At 42.7% G+C, this 13,855-nt stretch overlaps 1 protein-coding gene across 1 annotated transcript; it reads left to right on the top strand.

Moving 5' to 3' along the window:
* Positions 1 to 17: 17 nt before the first annotated feature.
* On the top strand, positions 18 to 11,101 carry NDUFS3 (NADH:ubiquinone oxidoreductase core subunit S3). Its single transcript, XM_053261251.1, has 7 exons — positions 18 to 203; positions 1,123 to 1,188; positions 2,381 to 2,478; positions 2,755 to 2,904; positions 6,565 to 6,690; positions 7,820 to 7,939; positions 10,843 to 11,101. The coding sequence occupies exons 1-7, from the start codon at positions 161 to 163 to the stop codon at positions 11,008 to 11,010; spliced, it is 771 nt and encodes a 256-aa protein (XP_053117226.1). The 5' UTR covers positions 18 to 160; the 3' UTR covers positions 11,011 to 11,101.
* The last annotated feature ends 2,754 nt before the right edge of the window (positions 11,102 to 13,855 follow it).

Here is a 13,855-nt window from a genome sequence, read left to right as displayed (position 1 = left end):
CGGATTGGCTTCCGTGGTGGATGAGTGCGCGGCTGGCTCCGAAGATTCCGCTACGTCGGGCCAATGGGAGAAGGCTCAATGGCGCGCATGCGTCTTAGAGCCAGGTCGGTGTCCTTGAATTCAGGGGCTCTGGCACTGCGATCCTGAGTGAGGAGGAAGGATGTTGGTGGCTGCGTTGGGGCTGGCTCGGGCCGGCCTGAGAGGTGAGTGTGCAGACGGATTGTCTTTGTGGGAAGCGGTGGGCGAGGTTTGTCCGATCTCGTGGAGCTGTGTCTGTTGGCACCTCTGGTGGAGGTTGCTGGAGGTGGTTTCCAGAGGGCATACCATTTTGTTCCTCTAAGGGATCCCGGGAATTGTAGTATAGGTGAGGGACATCTGGTAAATTCCGTCACAAAACTACGTTTCCCAGGATTCTTTGAGGGAAGGTATGATAGTAAAAGTCGTTCAATCAACTCTTAGGTTTGTAGTAGGATGTACGCTCTTGGGAATTTCTATTTCCGTCTTTAGGATACTTTTCTTTTTCTTCATTTGATGAGTCTTCATTTGGTGAGCTTTTGCCAACCCCTGCTTTAGCAGCCACTTGCCTACCAAACGAACTGTGGATCGGTCTAAGTAAAGTGGTGCCGTCGATTCGGTGTCGACTCTTGGCGACCACAGAGCTCCGTATGAGATGATGCCTTTCAGCATCTTCCTACATCGCTGCTGCCCGATATAGGTGTCTTCCCATAGTCTGGGAAACATACTAGCAGGGATTCGAACAGGCAACCTCTGGCATGGTAGTCAAGCCATTTTCCCACTGCACTGTTAGGTGGCCCTGTGGACCAGTCTACTCACCTTAACTTTCTTTCACATCTAGTCCTCTTCCATTTCTTCCCCCGCCCCCAAACACAAACACACACCTGTTCTGTGTAATGGTTGAATATGCATGTCTTCTCTTTTCTTTTTTGAAAAGGGACTTTTAAAAAATAATGTAGGCTCCCAATCCTAAATAAAAGTATAGTCCAACCAGATACTGGTTCCTATATCAACACTTGCTTGACAGTCAAGTAAGTGACATCTTACGCAGAAGACGATATGACTGTAAAATGCAAACAATTAATATGCTTTTCCCTTTCTTTGTAGTTGCTGGGCATCCTGCAGCGCTGTTGCAAGCTCGGTTTGAAGGAACCTCTACTGCTGAGGCTCGACGTAAGTTGGACTTGATCAGTGTCTGACTACTTCCTTGTTAACAATACAGTTGTATTAGGACTGGACTGTGTTCCACTTAATCTAAGCTTTTGACGCTGTTAGTGGCCTGACTTTGATAGCAGAGAAGATGTGTAGATGTTTCATGCTGTTTAGTCATAGCTTACCAGAAGTGTTGAGGCACCTGTCTTTGAGATTGTTTTTAATATTTGCTTCGTTGACATTTACTCTTTACTAGACTTTATGTCTCTTGTGAGCTACGTAATATTCTACTGTAGATTCTGGATATTTATTTTTCCAGTAGTGATATTAGTGTGAGTTTAACTTACTCAAAAACTAATGAGCAGAAAATTAATGATAGGCAGGTATGTTCTGTTCAGTCGCATCTTCAGCTATATCTGATTTAACTTTTTAAAAGTTTTTAAATGTTTTGTACTGCATTTTATATATTATTTATTTAGCATATTTTTATACCACCCAAAATGTAAGTCTCTGGGTGGTTTACAACAAATTATACTGTAATTTGTTTTGTGTTGTATGTTTTAACTGGTTGTGTTTGGTAGTGTGAACTGCCCAGAGAATAATTGGTTACTGCGTGGCTAACAAAGTTATATTATTATTATTATTATTATTATTAATTGCTTTCTATATAGTTTAATCCAACTCTAAATACACTTGCTTAGAAGTTAATCCTGTTGAGGATGAAGATAGGTAAGCTCTTACTAGGTGGTACATTGCCATTATTGTGGTGGGTATTCAGTTTGCGCACAGATACTGTACTTGATAAAACTGTACTCATGCATGGGTAGGCAGATGTTACGAACAGTTGGCTCCCCAATGATGGGGATGGCTAGCCATGCTACATTCCCACTTGGTAAATGATCATCTGTCATTATTTTGTGTTCAGCTCTGTGTTGATTAGACTTGAGTATGTTTGGCAATCTCTGGATGCAGTTGGGTCTCCCTGCCCACCCCACCCACAGCTTCGGCTCTATTCCCATTTCCCTTGAAAGTGTGCTTCATGAAGGTATTGTCTTTGTAGCCATGTTGATTTGTGCTGAACTGTTTCCATGCCTGTAATGGCACGAGTCCCATGTTTGAAGAAAAAAAAATCACTGAGCTTCCTTTAGCGGTGATGTGATGCTGTTTTTTCCACGCACTGCTTATATCCCAGCACTGGGAACTTTCTTTTCAGCTACTGTTAGACCAAGGGATGAAGTGACACAGAAGCAGCTGAGTGCTTTTGGAGAGTATGTTGCTGAGATTTTACCCAAATACATTCAACAAGTCCAGGTAGGTTCTACCAACTGAATTGTTCTGTCTTAGAGATGTAAAGGGGAGTACCAATGTTCTTTTGGCTGTGCTGGATATGTAACTTCTAAGCTACCAGACAGTTCTCACTATACAGCCTAAGATTCAAGACCTTTTACTGTCTTGAACATGCTTATTTGGAAGAGTAGTTCTAATTATTTCAGTGGTGGCTTACTTCTTTGTAATTGCTTAGGACTGCAGCTTTTGATGCCGTTGATCTGTTCAGCATACATTATTACTCTTTCTCTTCCCTACCAGATAACATGTTTTAATGAGCTGGAAATCTTAATTCATCCAGATGGGATCATTCCAGTTTTGACCTTTCTAAAAGATCACACTAATGCCCAGTTCAAATCATTAGCTGATCTGACCGCAGTGGATGTTCCAACTCGACAGAATCGCTTTGAGGTAGGAGCTGCTCTTCAATCTTCCACAAAGAGGATTTTAAGATAGTTTTGGTGCAATCTTCAAGCCCCCTTATACAGCCAAGGAGTCTAACCAAACCCCAAAAGAGGCTTTTAAAGAACACGAACTGAACCTGAAAGTGGCAGCTGGTGTGGGCACCGCCCTCAGGGGGAGGGCACCTTTTAAGTGTAAATTAGTAGGTGCTTATCTCCCTTACCGCCCCAATGTTGTCTTCGTAACAGCGGCATGCTGCCCAGCACCTGCTGTGACAAAGGATTCACTCTGCGACTCTGCTGGCCTTGGCATATGCCTGAGGCCATTCTGCTGGCCATGCAAATGTCCTCCACCAGCTGAGTGGTGGAGCCAATCCTCTGCTGCAACGGGTGCTGGGTGGTGCATTGCTGCTAGGTTTTCGGGTGCAGCAGTATGGAAGGTAAGCACCTACTAATTTACACTTAAAGATGCCATCCGCCACCGCCCCCTGCCCTGCCTGCCAGCGGCGCCCGCACCAGCCATCACTGCCTGCTTAAGCCTAAAATCTAGCTGACTTGAATTATTGTTATTACATTTATATCCCACTCTTCCTCCAAGGAGCCCAGAGCGGTGTACTGCATACTTGAGTTTCTCTTTCACAACAACCCTGTGAAGTAGGTTAGGCTGAGAGAGAAGTGACTGGTCAGAGTCACCCAGCTAGAATTATGGCTGAATGGGGATTTGAACTCAGGTCTCCCTGGTCCTAGTCCAGCACTCTAACCTCTACACCACGCTGACTCCTTGGAATTGGAATTGAACCCTTGAACACATTGCCTCAGTAACTGGGCAATCGGCTTTTAGTTGTATGATTTAGCAATAGCAATAGCACTTACATTTATATACCGCTCTATAGCCAGAGCTCTCTAAGCGGTTTACAATGATTTAGCATATTGCCCCCAACATTCTGGGTACTCATTTTACCGACTTCGGAAGGATGGAAGGCTGAGTCAACCTTGAGCCCCTGGTCAGGATCGAACTTGTAACCTTCTGGTTACTGGGCGGCAGTTTTACCACTGCGCCACCAGGGGCTCAGGATTTAATGTTTTGTTTTCCTTTTTTCAGTCCTGTTGCATGTATTTATTTTTGCATTTTTAAAACTTCCACAAACAAGAGTTTAAAAACATAGGCTACCATTCATAGCAGCATTTGCAGAAGCAGTTTTCCTTGCTCCCTCCATCAGACAGCAGCCACCAGACCCCACCCAAAGCCTTTGCCAAGGGACCCTCAGCAACAATGTCAGTGGTAGCATGAGTGGCTGGGGGTGTGAGAGGAGGAATGTTTCACTTCCGGCTTTCTGGGAATTGCTCCCTGTTCCCATGCTTCATCGGATGCTCTTGCACAGGGTCCCTTAGCTACAGTTTCTTTGCGGGGCTTGGCAGTATCTGATTGTGGCATTTCAAATTCTTATCTAGCTCTTTTTCCCTCTTGCGTGCTTTCCCCCTGTATATGATACTTGGACACTTTGGCATCATCAGGATGCATTGCGTTCTTCAAGGCCTTATGGGTCTTTTTTCACTTTATAAAGTTACCCTTAGCTAAGGCAAAACAGTTGGTTTAGTGGATAGCACAACAAAGCATCTCCTTATAAAGAATGGTATAAGCCCTGGTACCCTTTCTCTTTTTTGGTGCATCATATGATTGCTTTCAAATATTCAGGCACTTTAAAGATGGAGTATGTCTGCATTTTACTGCCTTCCATTCTCTGTTATTCTCCATATACTTTTTTTTTTTTGCTAAGTTGATGATTGAGTTAGATTTCATAAATATTGGAACATCAGATGGGCTGGTTCAGATGTCATGTGGGCCCTCTGTTAAAGCTTGGCTCCATGTGACATCCCACATCGGGGGAGTGTGCACTTCCCACTCCAATACTGCTTTTGAGGGTCCATTTCTGATTTAGATTTAAATAAACCAAAATCAATTTTGAGGTTTGAATTAACAACTTGGTTTATGCTAACCTGCTTACTTGAAATAAACTGCTATCTGAAACTATGGATCCCCCTGCAATCTGGGCAGGAGAGCTGGTACTGAGCATGAATTGTCACCTTTGCTAAGCAAGGTCTACCTTGGTTTGCATCTGAATGGGTGACTAAGTGGCTATTCTCACGATCAACAAAAATCGGTCTAGGAGAGCCTAGTCTGATTTTTGTTGATCATGTAAACCACCGGGCTCGCAGGCGAGCTCAGTAGCTTACAAGCGGGTAACCCGCTCAAGTAGCCCTCCCTAAAGCCCGGGTTTGCGGAGTGAGCGCTCCGCAAACCCAGGCTTTCTGATCATGAGTAGCCGCGGCTACTCACAAGGAGACCCCCAGAGGGGAGGCGAAAACCCGGCTCTGGGGGTCTCACCAGCATCCCCTGCGTGCTCACGCAGGGCATGCTGGAGCTTGCGGGGGCCAATTGGCCCCTGCTCCCCCCAGCCCCTGCTGGCTCCATCACGGAGCCGGCAATCGTGTGGGTGGCCGATCCGGCCGCCTAGGGCTCCTGCCACGATTGTTTGCCCGCTCTCTCCGCAGTATCAGCAAAAGCGGGTCTCACTGATCGTGAGACCCGCCTCCTAATGTGAGAGCTGTAAGGTGAGAGTGGGGCTTAGAGAGTGGGGCTAAGGCTCAGTGGAAGAGCATCTGCTTGCATTCAGTAGGTCCTAGGTTCAGGCTGTGGTATCTGCAGGTCGGGCAGGGAGAGACTCTTGCCTGAACCCTTGGAGAGCCTCTGCCAGTCAGTGCTGACAATATTGTGCTAGATGGGCCAATGGTCTGGCTCGGTATAAGTTGGTTTCCAAAGTATGAAGTGAGTTACAGATAATTGTTTCTTTCAAGTAAGCAGGTTAGAAAAGGAAAAACAGGTCTGCTCAGACATCATGGTTTATTTTAACCTAAATCAAACGTAGATGCTTACATGAGCATTGGAGGTGGGAGCACATGCTCCCATGGCTTAGGAACATCCCAAGGAGCCAGGCTTTAACCAAGGTTCCATGTTATGTTTTTGAACTATTATTTAATAATAATTGTATTGATTGTTTAATATGTTCTAGATATTCCTAAGCCAAGGTGTGCAAGTTAAATGAGGCAGGAAGCAATATGTAGTTGTGTGATAGATAACAAATCCTGAATTTAAAAAAAATCTTACTTAAGAACAATATATTAGTGATTATTCAGAAAGTTATGTATCAAGAATATGTTTGGTTCTTGAACTGGTTTACCCCTGAAGAAGGGGTTCATATCTAGAATGTATCAGACATAACATAATCCACTGTCTTCTTGCACCTTTTGAGGAATCTCTACCCCCACCCTTTTGGGGGGGGCGGGGGGGTGTCTCTGCTTTTTAGTGCTGTTTCTCCACTTTTCTCCTTGGTTAAGCCAATAAGAAAAATTGAAGTTAGCAGGTTTTAAAGGTTATGTGTTTTAATGGGGCATGTCATTGGTAAGAAAGCAAGCCTCAGAATTAAAGTAATGACAGTGTTTTGAAATATTTGTTTCACTCTTAAATGTGTTTCCTACTGTACTTTTAAAAAGTGTCTGTACCATGATTGTATTGGATATCTTCTTAAAAAGTTCTTTCCCCACCCCCTTCCTCTCTCCAGTGTGAAAATCTGTCCCAGTACACATAATCGCTGCTGCTTATCTTTCTCAGATTATTTACAATCTCCTGTCCCTACGCTTCAACTCCCGGATTCGTGTGAAAACATACACTGATGAATTGACACCTCTTGATTCAGCAGTCCCAGTGCATCAAGCAGCAAATTGGTATGAAAGAGAGGTGAGCACAGGGATGTTGACATCTGGAAGGAGAGGACAGAGTTTGTTTCTCTTCTGATGAGAGAGTGAGTGAGAGAGAATATCATTGCATTTGAAATGAGTAAATCTCATGCTGCATTGATTATGATGAGCCAGGCAAAGTGTCTTGTGTGGGTCTGATTTACAGGGCTTGCCTCCTGCTCTGGGCTACAAGGACCAGACTTGTGGATGTTAAAACTGGTCAATGCTAATTATTCCACAATTCGTTTTAAACTGTGCAAATGTCCTTGGGCAGGATCCAGGCTAAGACGTGTTGGAGTGTAATGCTTCCATGTTGGCATGGGAAGTGGGGATAATTTTTCTGATCCTGCCCCCCGCTTTGCCTACCGAAAATATGTCTGCGGATTGAGGAACTGTCAGGGACATACTTTCAGTGGGCACAGAGGACTGCAGAGAGAAGGGGGATATTGGTGAAAATTGCCCCTCCCCCTGTGTGAGTGGAAGTGTTCTGCTCCTACTTATGTGCTCCTCATTGCCAAGAATACATCTGAGGAGTAATGGGGGAATTGCTTTCCCAGAACACTGCTTGTGTGATGTGGAAGGCAGTGCCTCTTCTCTTCCCTACCAAGCAGCCTTTCAAAACCACACTTGGGTGCCATTCATCTTCAAGTTTCTTTTTTTCTTTTTTTAAATTTAAACCTCTTTTTAACTGGGCCTTTTGATCTGTCTTGGTAGAAAATAAACTTTCAGGTGCTATAGAACACTCCATACATTACAATGGAAATGTTTCCAATTCTCTCCTTTTTAAGTATTATATATAATGTTTGACTTATATATAACATTTGAGTTTGGCCTGTTGCTGAGCAACCCCCTTTCAAGTGGAAAGTCTGCCGCCTTTTTTCTCTAATTTAATTTTAAAAAGAAAAAGGAGTGTAGAGAAGATAACTTCAGGCTGGGCATTTAGGTAAAATGGTCAGAGTACTCTCCTAACTCTCTAGCATTTGTGACTGTCCCATTTGTTGATTTGCTTCTGCTCATTCCTACTAACAACTTGTTAGGGAAGTCCTAGACCAGATCATCATAGAAATCAGCTCAAGTATTCAGGAAAGTATTTAAATTAACAATATACCTGTTTGATTCCATATACCTAGGTCTGGGACATGTTTGGAGTATTCTTTGCTAACCACCCTGATCTGAGGCGAATCCTCACAGACTATGGGTTTGAGGGCCATCCTTTCCGGAAGGACTTCCCCCTCTCTGGATACGTGGAGGTATGAACACGTAAAAGTTGGGAGTACTACAGAGTCCCCTTTATAGCTTTGTATATACAAACTTGACCGCCATAATATGATGGCTGGCTGTTCTGAAGAATCCATACATTAAACATACTTTTAATGCTTCATAGTAAAAACAATTTTTGACTTGTTTAGCTTAATTTGGTTAATTTTTAGTAGTCTGATCTTTACATTGTAGCTATTTTATAAATGTTGTGAGCTGCCCCGAGCAGTAAGTGTAATGGAGAGGAGGGGTATAAATATTTTAAATAAATAAAATAGTACAAAGTCTTGAGTGTTCTATACTTCTTGACTTCTGTATTGCACTTGTGGAAAGCTCTAGCTTAGCTTTTGTTTAATTTGTGAGTGATTTTATTTTGTGTTCACCAACACTGCATGTGTCTTTATTTCTTGCTGTTTTTATTATAGCTGCCTTAGATTTCTTTTGAAAGAGAAGTGGGGTATATCTTTGCTAACTGAACAAAGAGGCACCTTTCAATGTCTTCTGCTTGGCAGGGGGAGAGCAACCTATCCAACCCCAGCACAGTATCCCCAGTGCCTGTTTCTAATGTCTACCTTATGTTTCTTTTTAGATTGTGAGCCTTTTTGGGACAGTGAACCCTTCTATTTATTTATAATTTATTTTTCTATCTAAACTGCTTCAAGAACTTTTGTTTGTAATAGTAGAAATAGTTATTTAGGAACTTGAACAATGCACCCATCCCAAAATACAGAAGTAAAATATATACATATACCAACATAATCGTAGGCAGTCATTTGTGTTTAGCTATACTTGCCATCGAGACTAACTTTCCTTTTTTCCCCCCCAAATTGAATTTTTATTGATTTTAACAGTAATAATATTCATTCATAACAAACATAATAAACAGAAGTGGACTTCCCACGCATCTCTCTTCGTGAAACATCAGCTATAAAATCTACCCTTGCTATAATAATAATTCAAAACATAAATTTAAACCCTTACAAACACAAAGACTAACCTTCCATTAGCAGAAATTCCTTTCATGGACTGAAAGGGTTCTCTTGCACGAGTGTTCTGCACTGTGTTCTGTTCATTGATGTTTCCACTAGTGGACGGTTAGTGTGGATGTTACCCAGAGCTTATCCCTATATAATATTGTGAACCTTTCTTTTGATATTGTATAACTGTTTGTGCAAAAACCTGTCTGTTATATCCTTTGAGGGCTTTTTGTAATATTTGAGTTTTACAATGACTATAATTCTCCATATTAGCTTTAGTCAATCACACCTAGTTGGTGGACTAGGTTTTTTCTTTGAAGATAATAGAATTTCAGAGCTGGAAGGTACCTTGGAAGGCCTTCTAGTTCAACCCCCTGCTCAGTGCAAGAAGCTGTTGTCACATCCTTGAAAGTGGCTGCCCACCCCCCATGTGAAAACCTCTAGAAAAGGAGAGTCCACCAGTGCACGAGGCAGACTTTTCCGCTGTCGAACGGCTCTTACAGTTAGGAAGGCTTTTTTAAAATGTCGAGCATAAATCTGTTTCCTGTAATTTCACCCTACTGGTCCTAGTCCTGCTCTCAGGACCAACAGAGAACAAGTCTGCTCCTATGTGACAGCCCTTCAGATATTTGAAGACTGCTGTTGTATCTCCCCTTAGCCTTTTCTCCAGATGTGCTGTACACATCTTAGCAGCAAGCAAGATAGAGGTGCTTAATTCTGAGTCATCCCTTGCAACATGTGGTTGCCATCTCTGAAGGAGGACACTGTAGAACTAGAAAAGGTGCAGAAGTGGGCGACCAAGATGATCAGGGGCCTGGAGCACCTTCCTTATGAGGCAAGGCTACAACGCCTGGGGCTCTTTACTACTACTACTTCTACTACTTATATACTGCTTTTCAACAAATGTTTTTCCAAAGCGGTTTACATAGAAAAATAAATAAGATAACTCCCTGTCCCCAAAGGCTCATGATCTAAAAAGAAACATTTAGTTTGGAGAAGAGGTGACTATGGGGAGACATGATTGAGGCGTATAAAATTATGCATGGAGTAGAAAGAGTGGGCAGGGAGAAATTTCTCACCCTCTCTCACAACACTAGAACGAGAGGTCATCCCATAAAACAGAAGGTCAGGAAATTCAGGATTGACAAAAGGAAGTACTTTTTTCACACAGCACGTAATGAATCTATGGAATACTCTTCCAGGCCACTAGCTTGAATGGCTTTAAAAGGGAGTTAGACAAAGTCATGGAGGATGGGTCTATTGATGGCTACTATTGATGGCTGTAGGCCAACAATACTACTGGTGGCTATAGGCTGCCTCAGAGGCAAGATGCTGCTAAATACCAGTTGCAGGGGAGCAAGAGAGAAGGTAGGCAGGTGAGAGGGCATGCCCTCAACTCCTGACTGTAGGCTCCCAATGGCATCTGGTGGGCCACTGTGCGAAACAGGATGCTGGACTAGATGGGCCTTGGGCCTGATCCAGCAGGGCTGTTCTTATGTTCTTACCTCTTGCCTGTGGGCTTCTCTGAGGCATCTGGTGGGCCACTGTGTGAAACAGGATGCTGGGCTTGGGCCTGATCCAGCAGGCTATTCTTACATTCTTCAGTAGTAGAATGGATAAAGAGGTGGAGAAATATTCTTTTAAGTGGCAATAGGATTTCTTCTTTGGTGGTATTTTGCCAAAGGGGAAAAACTAGCATTGAGCAATACTAACCAACTTGCAGCACGGGTGAAATGGAAATTAATTTTAAAATTCCAGCTAGAGGGGCATGAGTAATTCCTTCTCCTCTTGTGATTCAACGTGTTATGTGTTTTTGTTTGATGTTTTAACGCTGTGTTGTGAGTTGCCCAGAGAACAATTTGTTATAGAGTGGCTAACAAAGTTTATTATTCTCATTAATTCCTTCTGCCTTCCTTCAGGTGAGGTATGATGACGAGGTGAAACGGGTAGTGGCAGAGCCTGTGGAGTTGTCTCAGGAATTCCGCAAATTTGATCTGAACAGTCCTTGGGAGACTTTCCCTGCCTATCGTCCAGCTCCAGAAACCTTGAAGATAGATGCAGGAGAGAAGAAAGGAGATGTGAAATAACAGCAGGAAGGAGAGGAGGCTGGGAACATTCTTGTGTCACTGACTTCCTGTTCAATCCCAGTATTTATAATAAATATAAATAAAACTTAAAGTGTGTTTGTCTGTGTGTGGGAGATTGGATTTGAAGCATGCATAAAGTGAATTTAGTCTCTAAGTGATGCTTTTTCAGCAGGAGATTCAAGCTGGTGATGTGTGTCAGGAAGGAACAGTAAAAAGATAACCAAGAAATGAGTTAAAATCATGTGAGAATGATGGACTCGGCTCCTGCTCAAGAGACAAAAGGTAGAGCGGGTATGAGAAGGAGATAGTCCCTGCTTTGTGACTATTAATGGCTCACAAGCACAGAGCTGTGGCTAGCTCCTCCCCTTCTGCAAGGCCCAGAGTTCATGCTGGCTTTTTAACTCCCTGGGTGATCGGTTCCACCCTAGAATTACAGAGTGCTCTGTACAATGTAGTGCAGTAATGGTAATAAGTTTATTGTGACCACTGGTCATAACATAGCATAACGTAAAAGAGAAACAAGAACTCAGCATACCATAAAGTTACTTCAACAGTCAAACTAAAACCAATGCTACAATTTAGGACAGAGCATGAGAGCTATAAATTTCTTTCCGAGTTTAAAAGAAAGTAAAGCAGAGGTGGCAACTTGACAACTGACGTATGGAAACAGCAGCAAGTGAGAAAGTTGTGGTTGGCTTTTAAAAGGGATTCCTAACTTCACTTTGAATCTGAATTGTTGAGTTGCATATCCATCTTCAAATATACTTGTCATGCCGCCACTGTTGGCGGGGAGAGAGAACGTTAGCCATCCCTTTTCTATATCTGTGTGCCAGTGAGAAATGCTGTAGGCCTCAAAGTAGATTTATTTTATGAGAATCTCCCCACCCTCAGCTCATTTGTGACTTTCACCATATGCTTATTTATGATCACACCAATGTGATCATAAGCACATGGCTTTATTACTCAATGATGAGTGGCCAAAACAAAGACCATGGCTGCTGTGAGTGGTGGAATAGGTCTTTCTAGTTACTCATCTCTTTATTAATAACATATAGTGAGCTACGCACGATACAGCAGTGAGACAGTCCTTGGCCAGTGGGTTCAGAAAGTAACACAGAAGCCAAGGTGTGATGAAAGGGAAAGTGAACTGGAGCTGAAGAGTGCTGCAAGCCATGGATTTAACTTGACCTTGGCTATTTTCTGGAAAGTGTTTCCTTTCTCCAGGATTTTAGCCTGGAGCAATGTCTGCAAACCAGATGTTTAAGTCTTGCTATTTTTATGAGCTTTGTTCAGTACCCTTAAGAGGCTTCTAAAGCTTCTTTTGGGATTACTATGAGGCAACAGGAGTTACTCCAAACTTCAGTACAGAGCTTTGAGTGACTTGAGTGGGACAGATGTGGAGTTAACCAGATGTGTGACTTGAGTGTAAAAGATATGAATGCTTTGAGTTTCTTGTCGGAGGGAGCGGGTGGGGGAATCCTCACAAACCTCTTTCCTTCTGGTAGATGATAGGGAGCATTTGCTGTCTCCTTTGGATGCTCCTTACAGTGAGCTTGCACCTGTGTTTGATTATATATATATATATATATATATATATATATATATATATATATATATATATATATATATATATATATCTTTTTTAACTCTTAATATAGTTGCTGGAAGCATATGATACGAGAGGGTCCATTGTGTCTTTTTCTGAAGAGGCGGCATTTGTATTAAAAGGATGGTGCACCCTTTTTACAAATCATCAAGATCATTAGAATGAAAATAGATGAGAAACTTCAGCCCCTGACCATCATGGAGCCAGGGCTATTTTGGCATCCCAGCAAATCTGTGTGGCCAAGCTCCAGTTTAGAGGCATCTCCAGAGTACCTCTGACTAGATAAATATATGCAGTGCATTAAGTCATGAGACTGTATGTATTCTCTTGCCTATTTCAAATGTTGGCACTGTATTTTTATCCAAAGAAAAAGCAAAGTAAGACACTGCTTCATTTTCATTGCCTCTGCAACTTTTGACATATATAATATAAAGTATAAATAAGTCTGAGAATGTGAAGAGCCCTGCAGAATATTCTGCAGAATATATTGTAGTTCTTAAAAATCACAGGAACATACTGTAAAACAGCCCTGTGGGATCAGGCCCAAGGCCTATCTAGTATCCTGAACCCCACAGTGACCCACCAGATGCCTCAGGAAAGCCCACAGGCAAGAGATGAAGGCATGCCTTCTCTCTGCTATTGCTCCCTGCAACTGGTATTTTGAGATATCCTGCCTCTGAGTCTGGAGGTAGCCTATAGCCATTGAGACCAGTAGCCATTGATAGACCTGTCCTTCATTAATTTATCTAGTTCAAAGTAAGGCAGCTATTGCTTGTGGAATTAGTGTGCAGAGAAGGACAGGAGTTTCCCAACAACAATTTGAGGTAGGGTTCTTCTTTTAATGTTGACGTAGCAACTCTAGTATTCCCCCCTCCCCCAACCCTAAATGCTTCATTGGCAGAGACATGCTTCCATCTAGTCTGAAATTGGCAGTTCTCTACCCTCTGCTACAGAAACCCTCCCTTTATTCTCTCTTAAGAGACATCTGTTGGTCTGTGTCCAACTTGCCATTCTTGGGCAACTTATTCAAGCATATAGTGATGACTCAGTTCCAGGGGTGCATAGGTGAAACTGATTATCTCAGTTTTTCAGTCTGGCTTCCAAACCTGGGTTTGGGACTGATGCTGCTTTGGTTGTTCTAGTGGGTGACCCATGCTGGGAACTGGACAGAGAACCAATTCTGTTGGTTCTGCAATACCATTAACCAGGACTCTCTATTCTTCTGGAGTGCCTGGTATG

Source organism: Hemicordylus capensis, chromosome 1 (assembly GCF_027244095.1).
Source record: "Hemicordylus capensis ecotype Gifberg chromosome 1, rHemCap1.1.pri, whole genome shotgun sequence".
Classification (NCBI taxonomy): domain Eukaryota; kingdom Metazoa; phylum Chordata; class Lepidosauria; order Squamata; family Cordylidae; genus Hemicordylus; species Hemicordylus capensis.
Note: the sequence above shows the minus strand (reverse complement) of the source record. Positions and strands in the feature narration are given on the sequence as shown.

What these genes read in the sequence shown, in the direction of transcription:
- NDUFS3 (XM_053261251.1), top strand. Translation starts at nt 161, where the DNA reads ATGTTGGTGGCTGCGTTGGGGCTGGCTCGGGCCGGCCTGAGAG. An exon ending in CTCTACTGCTGAGGCTCGAC is followed by an intron (nt 1,189 to 2,380) that starts GTAAGTTGGACT and finishes CTTTCTTTTCAG; the next exon opens with CTACTGTTAGACCAAGGGAT. An exon ending in CTCGACAGAATCGCTTTGAG is followed by an intron (nt 2,905 to 6,564) that starts GTAGGAGCTGCT and finishes TATCTTTCTCAG; the next exon opens with ATTATTTACAATCTCCTGTC.